Source organism: Eschrichtius robustus, chromosome 7, assembly GCF_028021215.1.
Source record: "Eschrichtius robustus isolate mEscRob2 chromosome 7, mEscRob2.pri, whole genome shotgun sequence".
Classification (NCBI taxonomy): Eukaryota; Metazoa; Chordata; class Mammalia; order Artiodactyla; family Eschrichtiidae; genus Eschrichtius; species Eschrichtius robustus.
The window spans coordinates 92,124,384-92,147,238 of record NC_090830.1 but is presented as its reverse complement, the minus strand read 5'-3'; the positions used below and the strand labels follow the sequence as shown (position 1 = coordinate 92,147,238).

The 22,855-nt window shown below is 34.7% G+C and overlaps 1 protein-coding gene across 7 annotated transcripts in view; it reads right to left on the bottom strand.

Moving 5' to 3' along the window:
• Positions 1 to 22,855, bottom strand: part of ZFAND4 (zinc finger AN1-type containing 4) — an 80,107-nt gene that overhangs the window by 45,108 nt on the left and 12,144 nt on the right. For 3 of the 7 annotated variants that reach the window (XM_068548076.1, XM_068548074.1, XM_068548075.1), the window contains exon 2: positions 20,551 to 20,672. The exons of 1 other annotated variant lie outside the window; for it this stretch is intronic. In XM_068548076.1, the coding sequence (XP_068404177.1) occupies positions 20,551 to 20,653 (103 nt within the window). In that variant the 5' untranslated portion in view covers positions 20,654 to 20,672. Of the gene's footprint in view, positions 1 to 20,550; positions 20,852 to 22,855 lie in introns of all 7 variants that reach the window. 3 more of the 7 variants (XM_068548071.1, XM_068548078.1, XM_068548073.1) reach the window with 1 other exon arrangement.

Sequence of the window (22,855 nt, the reverse complement as noted above, 5' to 3'; positions counted from 1 at the left end):
AAAAACCCCCTAGTGCTTCCAGCAGAGGGAGGGGGGAAGTAATGAGTTTGAAATATACCAGAGCATTCTGTTCTCAACAAGTCCTGCCCTCAAGAGAAACTATTTTACCAGCACCTAGTCTGCTGGGGTTTTATCAGAGCCTAACTCACCTGAGGGAAAGGAAATATCTAAGTCCAATCCACTCTAGCCACATGAGGGAAGGGAAATACTCAACTCCAGCTAATTCTAGCATTCCACATGGAGGAAGGGTAATTAGCAATACTTAACTTCAGCTCTCTCCAGCCATCCTGTGCTACCTAAGAGTAAGGAAAGGGGAGGGAAAGGATGAGAAGCACTGGTGAAGTTCTCAGACCAGGGACACAGGCTCAATAGAAGACTGAGACCTCACCTAATTCTCAGACTGTAGAAAGCTTCCCCAATCCTCCACCTTACTCTACACCTCACCACCACATTACTAAAGGCCTAGTAACAGCAGTTCCTTTTACCAAGTACATCATGTCTGGCTATCAAGAAAGAATAACAAGGCATACTACAAGGTAAAAAACAGTTTGAAGAGACAGAGCAAGCATCAGAACCAGACTCATATAGGGCAGCAAAGTTGGAATTACCAGACCAGGAATGTAAAACAACTCATCTGTGATTAGTCGATTAATATGCTAAGGGCTCTAATGGATAAAGGAGACAGCATGCAAAAACAGATGGGCATTGTAAGCAGAGAGATGGAATTCTAAGAAAGAAGTAAAAGGAAATGCTAGAGAGATCAATAATACTGTAACAGAAAGGAAGAATGCCTTTAGTGGGCTCATTAGTAGACTGAACACAGCTAAGAAAAGAATCTCTGAGCTTGAGTATAATAAAGGAATACTATAAACAATCCTATGACCACAAATTTGATAATCTAGATGAAATGAACCAATTCCTTAAAGACACAATCTGCCAAAACTCACACAAGAAACAGACAATCTGAATAGGGCTTTATCTATTAAAGAAATTGAATCAATAATTTATAACCTTCCAAAACAAAAAGCACTGCGGCCAAATTGTTTCACTGGTGAATTCTACCAAATATTTAAGAAAGAAATTACACCAATTTTCTATAATTGTTTCCTGAAGACAGAAGCAGAGGAATACTTCCTAACTCATTCTGTGAGGCCAACATTACCCTAATACCAAAACCAGACAAAGACACTACAAGAAAACTACAGACCAATATGTTTCATGAACATAGATGAAAAAATTCTCAATAAAATATTAGCAAATCAAATCCAACAACATGAATAAAAAGAATTATACACCATGACCAAGTTAGATTTATCCCAAGTATGCAAGGCAATGTAGTCTGTCACATCATCAGGTTAAAAAAGAAAAATCACATGATCACATCAATAGATGCAAAAAAAGCATTTGACAAAATCCAACATTCATTCTTCATAAAAGTTCCCAGCAAATTAGGAATAGAGGGGAACTTCCTCAATTTGACCAAAACAAAAACAAAAACAAAAACCCTACATACTTAATTGTTTGAAATTCAAAGATTTCCTGCTAAGATCAGTAACAAGGCAAGGACGTCTCCCCTCACTACTGCTTTTGAATATTGTACTGGAAGTCCAGCTGATGCAATAAAACAAGAAAAGGAAAAGTATACAGATTGGGAAGGAAGTTATAAAATTGTCTTTGTTTGCATATGACATGATGGCCTATGTAGAAAAATCCAAAAAGAGTCAAGAAAAAAACTCCTGGAACTGATAAGCAATTAGATTATAACAAGGTGGCAGGATACCAGATTAATATACTAAAGGCTATCACTTTTTTATATACCAGCAATGATCAAGTGGAATTTGAAATTAAAAACAAATTATCATTTATGTTAGCACCAAATATAATTTTAAAACTTAGGTATGAATCTAATAAATATGTATAAGAGCTATATGAGGAAAACTATAAAATAGTAATGAAAGATATTAAATAATAACCAAAGAAGTAGAGAGAGATTCCACATTCACGGACTGGAAGACTCAATACTGTCAAGATGTCAGTTCTTCCCATGTTGATCTGTAGATACAACACAATCCCATCAAGATCTTAGCATGTTATTGTGTGGCTATCAATAAACTTATTGTAAAGTTTATATGGAAAGGCAAAAGACCCAGAATAGTCAATCCAATACTGAAGAACAGAGTTCGAAGACTGACACTATGCAACTTCAAGACTTATTATAAAGTTACAGCAATCAAGACGGCATGGTAATAATGAAAGAATAAACAAATATAATCAATAGAATAGAGAGCCCAGAAATACACCCACAAAAATATAGTCAAGTGATCTTGGACAAGGGAGTGAAGGCAATATAATGGAGCAAATATAGTCTTTTCCACAAATAGTGCTGGAACAACTTGACATCCACATGCAAAAAAAATAAAAAATAAAAAAATAATCTAGACACAGACCTTATATCCTTCACAGAAATAAACTCAAAATGAATCAGAGTCCTAAATGTAAAATGCAAAACTATAAAACTCCTAGATGATAACAAGCAGAAAAACCTAGATGACCTTGGGTATGGTGATGACTTTTTAGATACAACACCAAAAGCGTGATCCATGAAAGAAATAATCGATAAGCTAGACTTCATTAAAATTAAACACTACTGCTCTGCAAAAGACAATGTCAAGAGAATGAGAAGATAAGCCACAGACTGGGAGAAAACAAACAACAATAAGAAAAGAAACAATTTAAAATTTAAAAATGGGTTAAAGACCTGAACAGACACTTTACCCAAGAAGATATACAGATAACAAGTAAGCATTTGAAAAGATGTTCAACATCATATGTCATTAGTGAAATGCAAATTAAAATGACAATGAAATACCACTACACACCTATTAGAATGGCCAAAATCCAGAACACTGACATCATCAAATGCTGGCAAGGATGTACAGCAATAGGAACCCTCATTCAACGCTGGTGGGAATGCAAAATGGTACAGTCACCTTGGCAGTTTTGTACAAAACTAAACATACTCTTACCATACAATCCAGCAATCACACTCCTTGGTATTTTCCTAAAAGAGCTGAAAACTTATGCCCACACAAAAACCTGCACATGGATGTTTATAGCATCTTTATTTATAATCGCTGAAACCTGAAGCAACCAAGATGTCCTTCAGGAGATGAATGGGTAATTAAACTGGGGTACATGAAGACAATGGAAGTGTTATAAAGATCTAAGCAGTGTTCAGTGTTATAAAGAAATAAACTATCAAGCCATTAGAAGGCATGGAGGAAACATAAATGCGTATTTTTAACGGGAAGAAGCCAATCTGAAAAGGCTACATACTCTATGATTCCAGCTATATGACATTCTGCAAAATACAAAACTATGGAATAGACAGTAAAAAGAATATGGCTTCCAGGGGTTGAGAAGAGGGAGGAATGAATAGGGACAGCACAGAGAACTTTTAGGGCAATGAAATTATCTTCTACAGTACTATAATGGTGAATATATCATTATGTAAACTATGTCATGTAAACTATGGACTTTAGGCGAAAATGGTATGTCAATGTAGGTTCATCAGTTATAACAAATGCATAACTCTAGTGTGAGATGTTGATAGTGGGAGAGGTTGTACAAGGGAGGGTGCAGGGCATGCCGTATACAGGAAATCTCTAGTTTTTGTTCAGTTTTATTGTGAACTGAAAATTGCTCTAACAAAATTCATTAATTTTTAAAATGCTTATCTAAAAGAAAGAAATTGAGAAAACCAATAAACTGAAAATTATTTCCATTCCTGGTTTCTTATTAAACTGAATACATATATTTCTACTCAACATTGCCAATTTCCACTTTAATTCTTAAGGTTAACATTATGTGGTAAGTACATGTAGTACATACATACTGTCAAAACAAAGATGTTAGAGTACTTTTGAAAACACTGTAGGAATGCAGTCACTTCAGAAAATGCAAAAAGTAATGGTAGAAAGAGCTTTATGAGAATGAACTAGAGAAGCAATGGCATATACAAAGAGATTACATATTTTAATGTCTCAAATAGAAAAATAATCTATACTAGTTGACCATATTTCAGTTAGATACAGTTAAGAACTATTAAACATCACTCTGGATTTCCTTCACTCAAATATTTGAATGCCTATTCTATGTCAGACATTAGTCTCTGGGCTAAATATACACTGGTGAATAAGAAAAAAGACCATGACCTCATGAAGCTTAGATTTTACTTAAAAATAATACTAATAATAAATCCAACCATTCATCCATACATTCACCTATAATATAATGCCAGGTTATTCAATGTAATGAAAACCAATACAGCAGGGTAAAGATAAAGAGTGACTGGCACAGGTAGGGGTGGGAAGTATATTTTTAATAAGAGTGGTTAAGAAAGGCATGAGGAAATGACATGTGAGAATTTTTTTTTTTTTGGCCATGCCACACAGCTTGTGGGATCTTTAGTTCCCTGACCAGGGATTGAACCCAGGCCTTCTGCAGTAACAGTACACAGTCCTAACCACCAGACCACAGGGAATTCCCTTTGAGAATTTTAATAAAGTGAGAGAATGAACAATAACTGTATCTGGAGGAGGAGAAACCTTCAAGCAGGAAGATGCTGGTCTTATTGAAGAAAGAGTAAAAAGGTGGTGTGCCTCAAGTAGAATTACTAAAATGGAAAGTAATAAAAGAGGGTTAAAGATACATGTAGGAAAAACTTTAAATGCAACAGTAGTGCATTTGGATTTTACTTTGATTGTGATGGGAAGCCACTGGAATGTTTTGAACAGGGGACTGACAAACAGAGACAAAGAGAGAATCTTGAAAGCAGCAAGAGAAGAGTTAGTTATCAAACAAAGGCATGGTCAATAAGATTAACAGCTGATTCCTAATCGGAACCATGGAAGACAGAAGGCAAAAAGATGACATATTCAAAGTGCCAAAAGAAAAAAAAAAAAGTATCAACCAATAATTCTACATATAATGAAATTATCCTTCAAAAATGGGGAAGAATTAAGACAATTCAGACAAACAAAAATTGAAAGTTTGTCACTAGAAGCCTGTCATACAAAAAATGTTAAAAGGAGTTCTTCAGGCTACAATGAAAGAACACTAGAGACTACCTTGAATCCACACAAAGAAATAAAGAACATTGGTAAAAAAAAAAACTACATAGGTAAATACAAAAGACAATATTAATATATTTATAATTTATAGCTATAAACACCTACATTAAAAAAGAAGAAAGATCTCAAATCAATAATTTAAACTTCCACCTTAAGAAACTAAAACAGAACACCAAACTAAACTCAAAGCAAGGAGGAGAAAGAAATAATAAAGTAGAGCTAAACAAAATAAACAATAGAGAAAACTAAGGAAATCAGTTATTTCAAAAAAGTAACAAAATTGACAAAACTTTAGCTAGACTAAGAAAAAGGAGACTAAATCACAAAAATCAGGAATGAAAGTGGAAACATTGCTACTGACCTTACAAAAATTAAACAAGCTGCATGGAATGGAAAAATTCCTAGAAACTCACAAACTATGAAAACTAAATCAAGAAGAAACAGAATATCTGAATAAACCTAAAAAAGTAGAGATTGAGTCAGTAATCAAAAAACATCCAACAAAAAGAGCTCAGGACCAGACATTAATGCTAAATTCTGCCAAACATTTAATTTAAAGCATTGGTCCCCAACCTTTTTGGCACCAGGGATGGGTTTCATGGAATACAGTCCTTCCACGGACAGGGGACGGTGGGGGGGATGGTTCAGGTGGTAATGCGAGCAATGGGGAGCAGCAGATGAAGCTTTGTTCACTCACTCACCTGCTGCTCACCTCTTGCTGTGCGGCCCGGTTCCTAACAGGCCACGGACCGGTATCAGTCTGCAGCCCGGGGGTTGGGGACCCCTGATTTAAAGGATTAACATAATCTTTCACAAACTCTTACAAAAAGTAAAAGAGGACAGAAAACTTACCAACTCCTTCTATCAGGGCAGTATTACTGGGTTACTAACACCAGACAAAGATATTACAAGAAAATAAAACTACAGACTAATATCCCTTGTGAAGATAGTTGCAAATATCCTCAACAAAATACTAGCAAACAGAATCTAGCTGCACATCAGAAGGATTATGCACCACCACCAAGTGGGATTCATCCCAGGAGTGCACAAAAACCACATGATCATCTCAATAGATACAGAAAGTGCATGTGACAAAATCCAATTCTTTCATGAGGAAACACTGAACAAATAGGAATTGAAGGAAATTTCCTCAAGCTGGTATACAGTGTCTATAAAACAACCATCAGTAACCACCATATTTAACAGTAAAAGGATGAAAGCTGTCCCCCTAAGATCAGAAATAAGACACGGATGTTCACTTTCACCATTTCTATTTAACATTTTACTGACGGTTCTAGTCAGGACAATTAGGCAAGAAACAAAAATAAAAAGTATTGAGATTGGAAAGGAAGAAGTAAAACTACATTCACAGATGACATGATCTAAGAACATGGAAAACCCTATAGAATCCACCAAAAAAACCCAATCTCAAAACCAAAAATCAAAACAATGAGCTGCACAAATTCAGTCCAGGACTGCAAGAAGTGAGGCATGAGGACACTGATACCAAATCTAGACAAAGATATCACAAAAAAGTAAATTACAAGTCAATATCACTGATGAACATAGATACAAAAATCCTCAACAAAATATTAGCAAACTGAATTCAACAATACATTACAAAGATCACACACCATGATCAACAAGTGGGATTTATTCCAGGGATGTAAGGACGGTTCAACACCCACAAATCAATGTGATACACCACATTAACAAATTTAAGAATAAAAATCATATGATCATCTCAATAGATGCAGAAGAAGCTTTTGACGAAATTCAACATCCATTTATGACAAAAACTCTAAACAAAGTGGATACTGAGGGAACCTACCTCAACATAATAATGACTGTATATGACAAGCTCAGATATAACATCATACTCAGTGATGAAAGGCTGAATGCATTTCCTCCAAGATCAGGAACAACACAAGAATGCCAAGACTTACCACTTTTATTCCACATAGTTTTGGAAGTCCCAGCCACAGCAATCAGACAAGAAAAAGAAAGAAAAAGAATCCAAATTGTAAATGAAGCAGTAAAATTGTCTGTTTACAGATGACAAGACACCATACATAGAAAATCCTAAGGTCACCACCAAAAAAACTACTAGAACTCATCAATGAATTCGGTAAAGTTGCAGGATACAAAATTAATATATGGAAATCTGTTGTACTTCTATACACTAACAACAAACAATCAGGAAGCGAAATTAAGAATATTACATCTATAATCACATCAAAAAGAATAAAATATCTGGGAATAAATCTAACTAAGGGGGTAAAAGACCAGTATCAGAAAACTATAAGACACTGATTAAAGAAACTGAAGACAACACAAACAAATGGAAAGATACACCAGGCTCATAGATTGGAAGAATATATACTGTTAAAATGACCAGACTACCCAAGGCAATCTACAGATTCATATATGTTACACACGAAAGCTATTAAGAGAGTAAATCCTTAGAGTTCTCTTCACAAGGAAAACAATTTTTCCCTATTTCTTTAATTTTGCATTTATATGAGATGATTTTCTCTAAACTTACTGTGGTTATCATTTTATGGTACATATAAGTCAAATCATTATGCTGTATACCTTAAACATACAGTGCTGTATGTCAATTATATCTCAATAAAAATGGGGGGAGAGGAGGGAAAGACAGTAGAAAAGATCAGTGAAAGAGCTGAGTTTTTTTGAAAAGATAAACAAAATATACAAACCTTTAGCCAGATTCACCAAAAAGAAGAGAGAGGACTCAAATAAATAAAATGGAAATGAAAAGGAGACATTGCAAATGAAAAGGCAACCTACAAGATGGGAGAAAATATTTGCAAATCATAAATCTGATAAAGGGTAAATATCAAAAATATATAAAGAACTCATATAACTCAAAATAAAAAAAAATTTATTTAAACATGGGTAAAGGATCTGAATAGACATTTTTTCTAAGAAGACATATGAATGCCAACAGGTACATGAAAAGGTGCTTGACAGCACTAATCCTTAGGGAAATGCAAATCAAAACCACAGTGAGAATTCACCTCACACCTGTTAGAATGGCTATCATCAAAAAGACAACAGGGGGCTTCCCTGGTGGTGCAGTGGTTAAGAATCTGCCTGCCAATGCAGGGGACACGGGTTCGAGCCCTGGTCTGGGAAGATCCCACATGCCGCGGAGCAACTAAGCCCGTGAGCCACAACTACTGAGCCTGCGCGTCTGGAGCCAGTGCTCCGCAACAGGAGTGGCCGCGACAGTGAGAGGCCCGCGCACCGTGATGAAGAGTGGCCCCCGCTTGCCGCAACTAGAGAAAGCCCTCACACAGAAACGAAGACCCAACACAGCCGAAAATATATAAATAAATTTTTTTAAAAAAAGGGAAAAAACTCAACTAAAAAAAAAAAAAAGGACAACAAATAACAAGTGTTGGCAAGGATGTGGAAAAATGGGAAATCTTGTACACTGTTGGTGGGAATATAAATTGGTTCAGCCACTATGGAAAACAGTATGGAGGTGCCTCAAAAAATTAAAAATAGAACTATCATATGATCCAGCAATTCCACTTCTGGGTATTCATCAGAAGCGAATGAAACTACTATCTCAAAAGGATATCTGCAACCCCATGTTCACTTTATTTACACTAGCCAACACATGGAAACAACCTAAGTGTCCACTGACAGATGAATGGATAAAGAAACCGTGGTGTATATATATACAATGGAATGCTGTTCAGCCATAAAAGAAGGAAACTTGCTATTTGTGACGACATGGATGGACCTTGAGGGCATTACGCTAGGTGAAGTAAATCAGAGACAAACAAATATTGTATGATATCATTTATTTGAATTTAAAAAACTCATAGGCACAGAGAACAGACTGGTGTTTGCCAGAGGCAGGGTGTAGGGGTTGTGCAAAATGGGTGAAAGTGGTCAAAAAGTACAAGCTTCCACTTATAAGATAAATAAGTCCTAGCAATATTACGTACAGCTTGGTGGGTATAGTTAATACTGCACTGTATGTTTGAAAGTTGCTAAGAGAGTAGATCTTAAAAATTCTCATCTGCAGAAAAAAATTATAACTATGTGTGGTGATGGATATTAACTAAAATTATTGTGGTAATCATCTCAGGACACACATATAATCTTTATGTTGTACACATAAAATTAATAAAATATTGTAGGTCAATTATGTCTCAAAAATAATTTTTTAAATGACAGCAAAATCATAAGCAACAAATGAAAAAAAATCTAAGTTGGATTTCAAGAAAATTTAAAACTCCTGAGCATGAAAGGACCCCATCAAGAAAGTGAAAGGATAACCCACAGAAGCAAATGTGGTATGTCTTTTCATAATCCTGATGAGAGTCTAGCATTTCAAATAAAGAACTATTATAACAATACAATAAAAAAAATACATAATCCACTTAAAAATGGGCAAAGGATTTGGACAGACATTTCTCCAAAAATGATGGCCCATAAGCACACACATAATGCTCAATATCTTTAGTCATTAGGGAAGTACGAATCAAAATCATGAGATACCAATTTCCCACCTACTAGGATAGTTATAATAAAAAAAAAAATTTGGAAAATAACAGGCATTGGTAAAAATGCGGAGAGACTGGAACTCTTATACACTGCTGGTGACAATGTAAAATGGTGCACCCACTGTGAAAAAGTTCAGCAGTGCTTCAAATTGTTAAATACACAGTCACCATAGGATCCAGCAATTCCATTCTTCAGTATATACCCAAGTGAACTGAAAACATATGTTCAAACAAAAACTTGTACATAAACATTCATCACAGCATTATTCATAATAGTCAAAAAGTAGAAACCAGCTAAATATCCATTGGCTGATAAATGGTTAAATAAATGTATATGCGTTACAATGGAGTATTATTGAGACCTTAAAGGAATGAAGTACATACTACAACTTGAATGCACCTTGAAAACATTATGCTAAGTGAAAGAAACCACATATTGCGTGATTCTGTTTACATGAAATGTCCTGAATAGGCAAATCCAGAGACAGAAAAATCAGTACATGCCAGGGAAAGGTGGGTTGAAATAAATTTGTAACTAAAAGGTTACTTTTTTGGGGGACAGAAATTTTCTGGAATTAGATAGTGGTGATTAATACACAACACTGTGAATATACTAAAAAGCACTGTACTGTATACTTTAAAACGGTGAATTTTATATTATGTAAATTTTATCCCAATTTTTTAAATGTAAAAAAAAGTGAAGTATGATGTTTCAGACATACAAAGGCAGAAAAATTCATCACTAGCAGACCCACACTACAACAAATGTTGAAGTCCTTCAAAAAAAACAAAAACAACAACAATAAAAAAGACAAGTCCTTCAGGAAAAAGAAAAATGATACCAAATGAAAATCTGGATCTATGTAAAGGAATGGAGAGCATAAAAAATGGTAACTATACAAAGAAGTAGTTTTTAATATTGTTTAAGCATTTTTTAAAGATAATTGACTGTTCAAGCAAAAATAACAATGTATTGTGGGGTTCACAACTTATGTAAAAGAAAATACATGACAATAATAGTATAAAGGCCAAGAGGGGAGAAATGAAAAGTACAATATTGTAGGGTTCCTGTAAGATATGCAAAGTGGTATATCACTTGAAGATAGAGAATGGTAAGTTAAAGATGTATATTACAGACCACTAAAGCAACAGCTAAAATACCAGGATAAAGAGTTATAATCGATAAGCCAACAAAAGAGAACAAAATGGAATCATACCGAATACTCAATTAATCCAAAACAAATATGGAAAAGAGGAAAAAGTGAACAAAGAACAGATGCAACAAATAGAAGACAAATAATAATATGATGAACTAAAACCTAATCACATCTATAGTCATCTTAAATAAAATGGTCTAAAAACTGCAAGTTAAGAAGCAGACAGAGATTGGATTAACAAAAAAATAAAAATAAAAAGCAAGACTCGATTATATGCTGTCTGCAAGAAATAGGCACCTTAAATATAAAGATATAAATAGATAAAAAGTAAAAGGATGGAAAAACATATCTTATGCTGACCACTAGTCAAAAAAATCTGGAGTGATGATATTAATATCAGATAAAGTAGATTTCAGGGAAAAAATTATTACCAAGGATAACGAATGTCATTTCATAATGATGAAGAGGTCAGTGAAGTCAAGAGGACATAAAATCCTAAAAATGTATGCACCTAATAACAGAGCTTCAAAGAACATGACATAAAGGCTGACAGAATTGGAAGGAGAAAAAGATAAATCCACAATTATAGTTAGAGATTCCAATACTCCTCCCAACAGTTGACAGAATAAGTAAATAATCAAAGAGAACATATAGAACACTATCACAGAAATTGCCCTGACATTTATAGAACATGCCACACATCAATAATAGGATGCACATTCTTCTCAAGTGCATAAGTAACATTTACCAAGACAGACAATATTCTGGACCATAAAACTAGTTCCTAAATTTTAAAAGAATCAGTTTTAAATTGATTTAAATTTAAATTTAAGTTAAATTTAGAATTAAATTATAAGCCAATATCAGAAAGATTTCTAGAAATTCCCCAAATTTTTAGAAACTAAACAACATACTTCTAAATAATCCATGGATCAAAAAAGGCATCAAAAGGAAAATTAGAAAATAATTTGAACTTAATGAAAATACAACATATCAAAATGTATGGAATACCAATAAGACAGTACTTAGGAGGAAACTTAAAGCACTACCCACCAATATTTCATAAGAAGAAATGGATTGGATCAATAACCTTAGTCTCAAGAAATTAGAAAAAGAGTAAATTAAACCCAAAGTAAGCCAAAACATTGTTAATAAAAATCAAAACAAAGATCAATGAAATGGAAAACAGAAAAATAGGAGAGAAAAATCAAAGAAAACAAAATCTGATTCTTCAAGAAATTCATTAAATTAATAAAGACTGATTTTTTAAAATAATAATGCAAATTACCAGTACTAGGAACGAAAGGGGTGACATCATTACAGATTCCACAGATACTGAAAGAATAAAAGAATATTATGAACTTTATGCCAATAAAATTCAACAAACAGATCAACAAAATCCTTAAAAGATACAAGCTACCCAAGCTCACTCAGGAAGAAAAAGATAACCTGAATAGCCCTATATTTATTACAGAGATAGCTTCACAGTTGAGGATATAACACCAATTGTACTCTCTATCTAAAAATTGCAAAGGAAGGAATAGTCCCAGTTCATTCAGTGAGGACACTATTGCCCTGATACCAAAACTAAAGAAGACATTACAAAATAAAATCAGTATTCCTTCATAAACAAAGATACAAATATTCTAACACAGTTTTAACAAACAAAATTCAATAATATATTAAAAAGATAAAACAACAGGAACAAGTAAAGTGAATTCCAGGAATGCTGGTTTAATATTTTAAAAATCAATGTAATTGGGACTTCCCTGGTGGTCCAGCGGTTGAAACTCCGTGCTTCCAACGCAGGGGGTGCGGGTTTGATCCCTGGTCAGGGAACTAGGATCTCGCCTGCCACGTAGCGTGGCAAAAAAAAAGCACCAATGTAACTGAACCTTTACAGGAAAATATAGAAGAAATTTTCTGTGACCTCAGATTGACAAAGATTTCACTGACAAAGATATGACACCCATATCCATTTTTTAAAAATTTGACAAATTGGACTTCAGCCAAATTAACATTTTCACTTCAAAAGGTACTGTTAAGAGAATAAAAAGACAAGCCACAGTCTAGGAGAAAATCTCAGCAAAATGTGTATCTGATTAAAAACCTGTATTCAGAAATAAATAATTCTCAAAACAACAAGAAAACAACCAGATTTGTTAAATGGGTAAAAGAATTAAATAGACACTTTAACAAAGAATATACAAGGATGGCAAACAAGTTCATAAAGATGCTCAATATCGCTAGTCATTAGGGAAATGCAAATTAAAACCACCATGAGGTATCACTACATGCCTATTAGAATGACTAAAAAAGACTGACCATACCAAGTGTTGAGAAGGATACAGAGAAAAAACAATCTTCATGCTTCTCCTCAGCTGCATCCTCTTCCCTCCACCCAGGGGTAATCATCATTCTGAATTTGGTATGAATTATCCCTCTGCTTTTTGTTAGTGCTTTACTTCAATGTGGTATTGTTTCTTTGTCCCTTTTTGATCTTTATATAAGTGGATCATAGTATATGTATTCATCTATGTTTTGCTTTTTTTATTCACCATTGTTTTTAATTTATCCATGTCGTGTATGAAGCTACTATTACATTAGATTTCCCTGTTGTCAACTATTTCATAGAATTTGATTCCACTATATGACACATATATTTACATATACCACAACTTATCCATTCTAGTGTAGTCATTCGAGTTGTTGCTAGATTTTTGAAATTATCAGCAAGACTACTATGAACATCCCTCTACATGACTTGTTCACATGTTTCACTTTGAAATGTATTTTACATAACAACTTTATTAATACAGAAACATCAGCTTTCTTCAGGTTAGTATTTTCCTGGTATATCTTTTTCAATTCTTCTGCTTTCAACATTTTGAGGTCCTTACATTTTAGATTAGGTCTCTTGCAAACAGCATTTCATATGTATTTTTTTTAACCAGTCTGTCAATGGTGGCTTTTCAATTAGAGAGTTTTATCCACTTTACATTTGGGGGATTACTGACATATTTCAATTCATTTTTACTATCTTATTTTGTGCTTTCTAATTGTTCTCCTTTAACAATTTGCCTCCTTTATGTATTAATTCAGACAGATGGGAAAGGGTGAGGCACTTCTGTCATTTGGAATTTACATAATTCTATTTCTAATCTCTAGTGATGAATTTAGAAATTTAAATGATCAAGTCTAAAGCTAATCACATCTTTATCCTCCTCATGAACAACGCTGAGAGCCTTACCACTCCCATTATGAACTCCACCTTGATTTACATGTCACTGTTACCAGAATTTTTTCAAACCTTCATATATCATTGTTTTATTAAGTAAATGTTTATTTAGATTAACCCACAAATGTGCCATTCCATCTTGCATCATCAACTTCCTTTATGGATCATTTGCCTTCTAAGATATATACTTCAGAAGTTCCTTTGGCAAGAGTTTGTTGTTAGGAAATTCAAGTTTTGTTTTTTTCTGAAAATGTCTTTATTTCATCCTCATCCTTGAAAGTTAAATTCAATTCTAGGTAGAGATTGTTATATCTCTCAGCACTGTGAAGATAATATTCCACTGTCTTCTGGTTTCTATTACTGTTGCTGAAAAGTCAATTATCATGCCCAGATCCTGGTTTTTAATACCATACTCCAAAAAAGGAACCAGAGCTCCTTAGAGAAATGGCTGGCTCTAAGACAAGGCAGGAAATATACAAGATGATCCTAGAGCATCTTGTAGTACCAGAAAGTAGGTGGGAAAACAAAACAAATCAAAAACATGGTGGTTGTGGGGTATGGGGAACAAAGATTTATCTCTGAGCCAACTTCCCACTGTGCTTAGGTACACTTGAACTTGTAATATTAATAATTCAACTCATCAATTTTTTTCTTCCTGTTTCTTCTACACCACACATGAATTTTTAAAGCACCCCAGGCTGCTATAAGATTCAAAGACAACTGTACGTATAAATACCAGGTTTACCATAAATATTCTATTTACTCCAACCACCTGCAATTAAATTCGTGATAATAAAATGAAATTTTTTAAATTCCCCTAAGTATGGAAATAAAAGTATACTTCTAAAAAATTCAGGAGTCAAAGAAGACATAAGGAAACGTAATAAAAAATTTTAAAACACTAGGACTTTCAAAACATAGTAACAAGAAAACAAACAACTTAATTTTTTTAAATGGGCAAAGATTGAATAGAAACTTCACCAAAGAAGACATAAATCATAGGCAAATAAAAATACCCTCAAAATCATTAGGGAGATGCAAATTAAAACCACAATGAGATATCACCAATATCTATTAAAATGGCAAGAAAGAAACAAAACCAAAAACAACTCAAACAATACCATGTTCTGATGATACAGAGGAACTAGAACTTTTAGACATTACTCACAGGAATACAAAAGGGTACAGCCACTCTGGAAAAGTTTGGAATTCTGTATTAAATTAAAAAACACTTACTATACAACTCGGCAATTCCACTCCTAGGTATTGACCCAGGTGAAATGAAAACTAATGCACCCATAAAAAACTGCACATGAAAGTTAAAATGGCTTTATTCAAAATCACCAAAAACTGAAGTGTCCCTCAACTTGGGAATGAATAAGTGTAGTATATCCATACAATGGAAAACTACTCAACCATAAACAGAATGAACTACTGATATATGGAACAATATGAATAAATCTCAAATGCATGTGTATTACATATAAGCAAAAGGAAGCTCAATAAAGCTGGGGAAAAAAGAAGTAAAGGGATGGAAAAAGATATGCCTTTGATGGGCTCACTCATCAGCAGACTGAGTATGGCAAGGAAAGAATCAGTGAACTGAAAGAAATGTCAACAGGAACTTCTCAAACCAAAATGTAAAGAGAAAAAAGAATTAAAAAAAAAACGGAACATCAAAGAACTATGGAAATTTTTCAAAAGGTGTAACTGGAATACTAGAAGAAAGAGAAAATTGGAACAGAAGAAATAGTTTAAGTAATAATGACCCAGAATTTTCCAAAATTAATGAGATACACCAAAGCACAGATTGGGAAGCTCAGAGAACACCAAATAGGATAAAAATTTTAAAATCTACACCTAGGCATATTATATCAAACTGCAGAAAAGCAAAGACAAAGAGAAAATCTTCAAAGAAGACAGAGGAAAAACCATATGGATAATAATTACAGGAACCTTCTTATCCAAAATCCTATAAGCAAGAAGAGAGTGGAGTAAAATATTTAAAGTGTTGAAAGAAAAAGACCACCAACCTAGAATTCTGTACCCTATGACATTATCCTTCAAAAGTGAAGGAGAAATAGTTTCTCAGATAAACAAAATTTGAGATAATTTGTTGCTAGTACAACTGCCTTGCAAAGAAATGAAGTTCTTCAGAGAAAAGGAAAATGATATAGATCTACATAAAGAAAGAAAGAGGATTAAAGAAGGAACAAAGAATAAGGGGAATGAGTAGAAAATAGAAACAAATATGGTAGTTATTAATTCAACTATATCAGTAATCATTTTAAACATCAATTGCCTCAATAAACCAATTAAAAGACAGAGACTGTCAGAGTGGATCAAAAAACAAGACCCAACTATATGTTGTCTATAAGAAATCCACTTTAAATATAAAGATATATATAGATTAAAAGTAGAGGGATATATATATGTCCATGCCACTCTCTCACTTTGTCCCAGCTTACCCTTCCCCCTCCCCGTGTCCTCAAGTCTATTCTCTAGTAGGTCTGCGCCTTTATTCCCATCCTGTCCCTAGGTTCTTCATGACCTTTTTTTTTTTTTTTTTGGATTCCATATATATGTGTTAGCATACAGTATTTGTTTTTCTCTTTCTGACTTACTTCACTCTGTATGACAGACTCTAGGTCCATCCACCTCACTACAAATAACTCAATTTCGTTTCTTTTTATGGCTGAGTAATATTCCATTGTATATATGTGCCACATCGGACATATATATACTACCAAATGTAAAACCGATAGCTAGTGGGAAGCAGCCGCATAGCACAGGGAGATCAGCTCGGTGCTTTGTGACCACCTAGAGGGGTGGGATAGGGAGGGTGGGAGGGAGGGAGACGCAAGAGGGAAGAGATATGGGGAAATATGTATAGCTGATTCACTTTGTTATAAAGCAGAAACTAACACACCAATGTAAAGCAATTATACTGCAATAAAGATGTTAAAAAAATAAAATCAAATCAAATCAAATAAATAAATAGTAATATAGCTGGATATAAAAAAAAAAGTACAGGGATGGATACAATTTTATTTGTCAATTATACCTCAATAAAGCTGGGGGGAAAAGAAGGGATGGAAAAAGATATATTATGCTAACGCTAATCAAAAAAAAAAAAGCTAGAGTAGCTATATTAATTGCAGACAGAACAGGCTACAGAGCAAGGAAAAATATCCGAGATAAAGAGGGGCATTACATAGTGATAAAGGGGTCAGTTCTCCAAGACGACATAATCCTTAATATGTATGGACACAATCAGCTATCAAAACTTATAAATTGTATTACAATAAGTAAGACAGTATAATTTTGGCAAAGGGGGACACATCAGGTGATTAAGAGTTGTGTGCATATAAAAATGTAATACATGACAGTTATGAAATTACTTTAGTGAGAAAAGACTAGACTAATTCAATAAGTGGTATTTAGATAGCCAATTACTTATAAAGTGAAAAAAATGGATCCCTAGTTGATACTGTATCAGGCAAAGTAAAGTAGGTTATATATTGAACTTACCCCAAACCATCCCCAAAACATCAATGGCTTAAGACAAAGACTTATTTTTTGCTCAAGTTACATGTCTACTGCATGTCAGGAGGGCTCTGCTCACTACAGTCGCTCAGGGACTCAGGCTGATGGAGACTTCCATTCATAGCTCACTGGCCAGAACTATTAACATGGTCCCACCTACTCATAAAGTTGGCCAGGGAAACAATCCTATCCCATATACGGAAGAGAAATCTTTATTAGGGAGTGGTAATGCCAATGATTTGATGGCAAGTCCAGGGAATCCACTGCCCACGGCAATAAAAAACCAGCTGACAATAATCCCTTACATTTCTTGGCACATTTTTTCTTTCCAAATCCCTATCCTCTGAGTACCATGTACTCTTCTTTGCAGACCACTACTCTAGGTAATGATAAGCTCCAAAGAATTTTCCTTCTCTGGAAACTCAAGAGAACTAAATTACATCTCCTCCCAAGGGCATAGCTCTTATATCCTTTGGTACATATTGCACTATCTCCACAGACTAACCATTTTCCCCTGATAAAGAGCACAGATGCTCTGCTAAATGCTTTTCATTGAATTCATTTAATCCTGAGGACAACTCTGAACTAGGTACTATTATCAGTCCCATTTTAAATTAGCGCAACTGAGGTAAAGAGAGGTTAAGTAATTTACTCAGTTGGTAATCTGAAATCAGGCAGTCTGGCTTCAGTTGCTCCTGTCCCTTCAAGGCCCATTTAAAGTCCCCTTGTAGGTACTACAGCCTCATCATTCCTAATCCAGCACATTCCTTCAACCCTTTCTCTGCAGTCCCCTCCATCTACCCTCCTATCTCCTACTATGCTCTAGTTCCCAGCTTCCCAAAAGCTGCCCAAAAGGAAAAGCAGTCTGGCAGAGCAACCATTTCCCTGAAAGATTAAACTGAACAGTGTTACCTCTGCCTTCCTATCCTACCTACTCCATATCCTTTTATCTTGGAGAGTCTTACCCTCCATGTTATACTCAAATGTCATCCTGGGTAGAAATAGAAATATCACCTAGAAAAGGATTAAAATTAATTTTACATGAAGGATGCCCTCTTAAAGCCTCCTGAAGAACAGAGTGACTATCCCTGCCCACAGGCTGCAAGAAGTTACAAAAGTTTAGGAACAGGAGGGAAAGAAGGGGTGAGGGCTAGAAGGATGCGGACTGGGAACGGGAATTAAGATCTATTGACCACTAGTGGTAAGTGCTATGGACTGAACTGTATCCCACCAAAATTTATATCTTGAAGTCCTAACCCTCAAAGTGATGGTATTTGGAGATGGGGCCTTTGGGAGATAATTAGGTTTAGATGAGGTCATGAGGGTGAGGCCCTTATGGTTGGATCCAAGCCCTTATAAGAAGAGATGTCCATGTGAGGACACAGTGAAAACAAATCTGTCTACAAGTCAGGAAGAAAGCCTCACCAGAACCTGATCATGCTGGTACCCTGATCTCAGAGTTTCAGCCTCTGGAACTGTGAGAAAATAAAGTTCTGTTGTTTAAGCCTCCCAGTCTATGGTATTTTGTTGTGACAGCCTAAGCAGACAAAGACTGTAGAGATTTTACATATTACCTCATTTAATCTCCCAATAAGTATATTCGTTTTATAAATGTCTAAACTAGGTTTCAACTGTCTAATAACTACAAAGTCATTGCTTTTACCCTATGTCTCCTCCTACAGAGGACAAGTAGCCTATATCTTGGCTCTGGTCCAACTCTGTCAGTAAATATTTCCCTTGGATGAGTCCCTAATCTTTCCTAAGCCCAAATCTACTCTTCTGCCATTAAGAGAACTAAACAGGATGTCCTCTAGAGTGCTTCTGCTGCACAGAGATTATTCAAAATGCATGAAAGCAGGAAAAAATGCAGAGATTACTTAGAACACAAGAGGGTTTTTTTAAAATCTTACCGCTCCTAAAAAGATATCATTACACCATCATATAAATAAAAAAGCAGGAAAAGTCAAAATAAACTATTCTGACTCTGTATCTCACCAAATCATTTGGGGAGAGAAAAGCTTCATGTGCCATTAATGGGCGTATTGATGTGGTCATTGGACTGAGCTGGTCACTAACTTCAACAGAACTTAGTTACTAGAGGAATATCAAATATTCAGAAGCTCAGATACTAGGATCCTTGACTTCACAAAGATAAAAAATTCCAATCCTCCTCATCCTTCTAAAATTCTGAACTTAAACTGAGATGGAGGGCATGCTAGTTTCTACCTTTATATTACAAGCAAGTTCCAGCTGGCTCAAAAAGCAAAGATCCATTTAGTGTTATATGGAAAATTTTCTAGTCTTTACTGGATTTTAACAACTATAAATGGCAAATACCACTTATTTCAGAAATCTGCCAAGTACAAAGAAAAAGACTAATTTTAACACAAAGTAATTTATAACACTTTTCACAAATACACCAACCATAAAAGAGACATTATACAATATTCAGTATCCCTGCTATACTGAGGAAACTTCAAATCTATGTAAATGTAAACCAAAAACTCTTCCCAGAAAAATCTCCACGTTAAAAAAAGAAAAAGTATTCACAAAGCACTCTAAAAAAGTAAACAGGGTCAATAAAGGAATTCAATTATCACTGTAAGGTAGTTATTGCAGAATCCTCACATCATAATAACCTGTTGAAAAACCATTTTAAAATATTATTTCACACCATTAACATAATGCCAGGGATTTGCTTTGATTCAAAAGAATCTGGTAGAAAGGGAACAGAGTGGGGGAAATGCAGGAATGGAAAAAAGACAGTTCATGAATTGATAACTGTTGAAGCTGAGTAGGGCGTATATAAGGATTCATTCTCCATTTCTTTCTAATTTCATGTATGTTTGACATTTCTCCATAAGAAAAGCTAAAAAGTTATTATACACTCTTGAAGAACAAATTTAATCCTACAAAACAAGAAAGACTAGTACCTTCCAATCTTCGAATTTTTGCTTTCACAGAAATAACAGCTTCAAAGCGTGAAACTCTCAGCTCAAAACATGTTCCAGTCAGTGTTTCAATGAAGAGCTCCATGGTATCATAGAAAGGAAGTCTGTAATAAAATGGTCCCGCGTTATCTTCATTGAAGAATGGAGGATCTTTTCTGTTATCCATTACTTTGACTTTTCTAATTCCTCTGGAATATGTTGTAGGCAACTGTATTCCAGTTCTAACCAAATCAGCTTTGAACATTGGTAATATATATCATTGTTCATGTTTTGAGTTTTGTACCTAAAAAACAAGAATAATGTTTTTTTAACAAGCCTATGTGAAAGTCTCATTCCTCCTCAAAGATTTTCTCAACTCTGGCCCATATCAGCCTTCCAGAGAGCCCGGAATTCATTTTAGTGCTTACTATGCCTAATCCTGAACTTTACACAATTGTCTTTGAACTCACTCTCCCAATTAGAGTGTAAGATTATTAAGAACAGGTATATTTGCTACACTTTATCTTACTAGAGCTCAGCAGTTACTTACACTACATGCTCAACAAATATGTTTTGTTGTTAATGATATTTGAACCAATGAACTCAACATGTAGGTATATATTTGCAAGACTTTGAATAAGTTATGCACATCCTTTCCTAAAACACATAAGTTACATTTTATAACCCATACAAAGTATAATGTTATAGCCATTGTACATCTGAATCACACTGAATAAAAGGAATAGTAACCATCTTAAAAGTAGGATTCACTAAATAATCAATAAGCATTTGGGTTTCCAGAGGTTATCCACCAGTATAGCACTGAGATGAGATTAATACTGGTAACAGACATTAGACATAATCTCTACACACAAACATACAATGGCTAATGAATATGAGAGGCAAACACAACCAACAGAAATACTAAAATAAATTACAAGTGTATAATTAGGAGAATAGGAATAATCAAATTGATAAATTGCTATTAATCAGTGAAAACTTTGAAAAGGCGTGGTGGGGGGCTTGAACTTAAACTAAAAGGACAAATGATACATATTCTTTCTGGAGAAGTAGGTAAATCTTTTCAATACCTTTATGGCGATATAATTTATATATCATAAAATTCACCCATTTAACGCCTAAAATTTACTGGGTTTTAGTATGGTTACAAAATTGTACAACCATCACCATAATCATTTTTAGAACATTTTCATCAACCCTAAAAGGAACCTCTTATTCTTTAGACACACTTCTAAATTCTGTCTCTCTCAGCCCTAGGCAATCACTAATCTACTTTCTGTCTTTATAATTTTGCCTATTCTGGACATTTCACATAAATAGAATCATATAATATGTAAACTTTTGTGACCGGCTTCTTTCACTTAGCATAATGTTTTCAAAGTTCATCCATGTTCTAGGATGTACCAGTATTTCATTCTTTTTTATTTCTGAATAATAGTCCATTATAAGGATGTACCACATGTTAACTTATCCAGCCATCATTTGATGGGCATTCTGGGTTGTTTCCAATTTTTGCCTTTTTTTTTTTTTCTTTTTAAGAAATTTATTATTTATGTATGTATGTATGTATGTATGTATTTATTGATTGATTGATTGATTGCTGTGTTGGGTCTTCGTTTCTGCTCGAGGGCCCTCCCCAATTGCGGCAAGCGGGGGCCACTCCTCATCGCGGTGCGCAGGCCTCTCACCATCGCGGCCTCTCCTGTTGCGGAGCACAGGCTCCAGACGGGCAGGCTCAGTAATTGTGGCTCACAGGCCTATTTGCTCCGCGGCATGTGGGATCCTCCCAGACCAGGGTTCGAACCCGTGTCCCCTGCATTGGCAGGCAGACTCCCAACCACTGCGCCACCAGGGAAGCCCCAATTTTTGCCTATTATGAATAATGCTATGAGAACACTCAATAACAAGTCTGTGATAGACACGTTTTCCTTTCTCTTCCATATATATCTAGAAGTGGAACTGATGGGTTGTGTGGTAACCCTGTGTTTAGCAATTTGTGGTACTACCAAACTGTTTTCAAAAGTGGTCTGAACCATTTTACATTCCCACCAACAATGAACAAGGGTTTGGATTTCTTCACATCCTTGCCAATACATTTTATTGTCTTTTGATTAAAGTCATCGTAGTGTGTATGAAGTAGTGTCTCACTGTGGTTGTGATTTGCCTTAATGACTAATGATGTTAAGAATCTTTTTACGTGCTTAGTACCCATTTGCACATATTCTTTACAGAAATGTCTATTCAGAAAGTCCATTCAGATCCTGTCCATTGAGTTATTTTTGTCTAA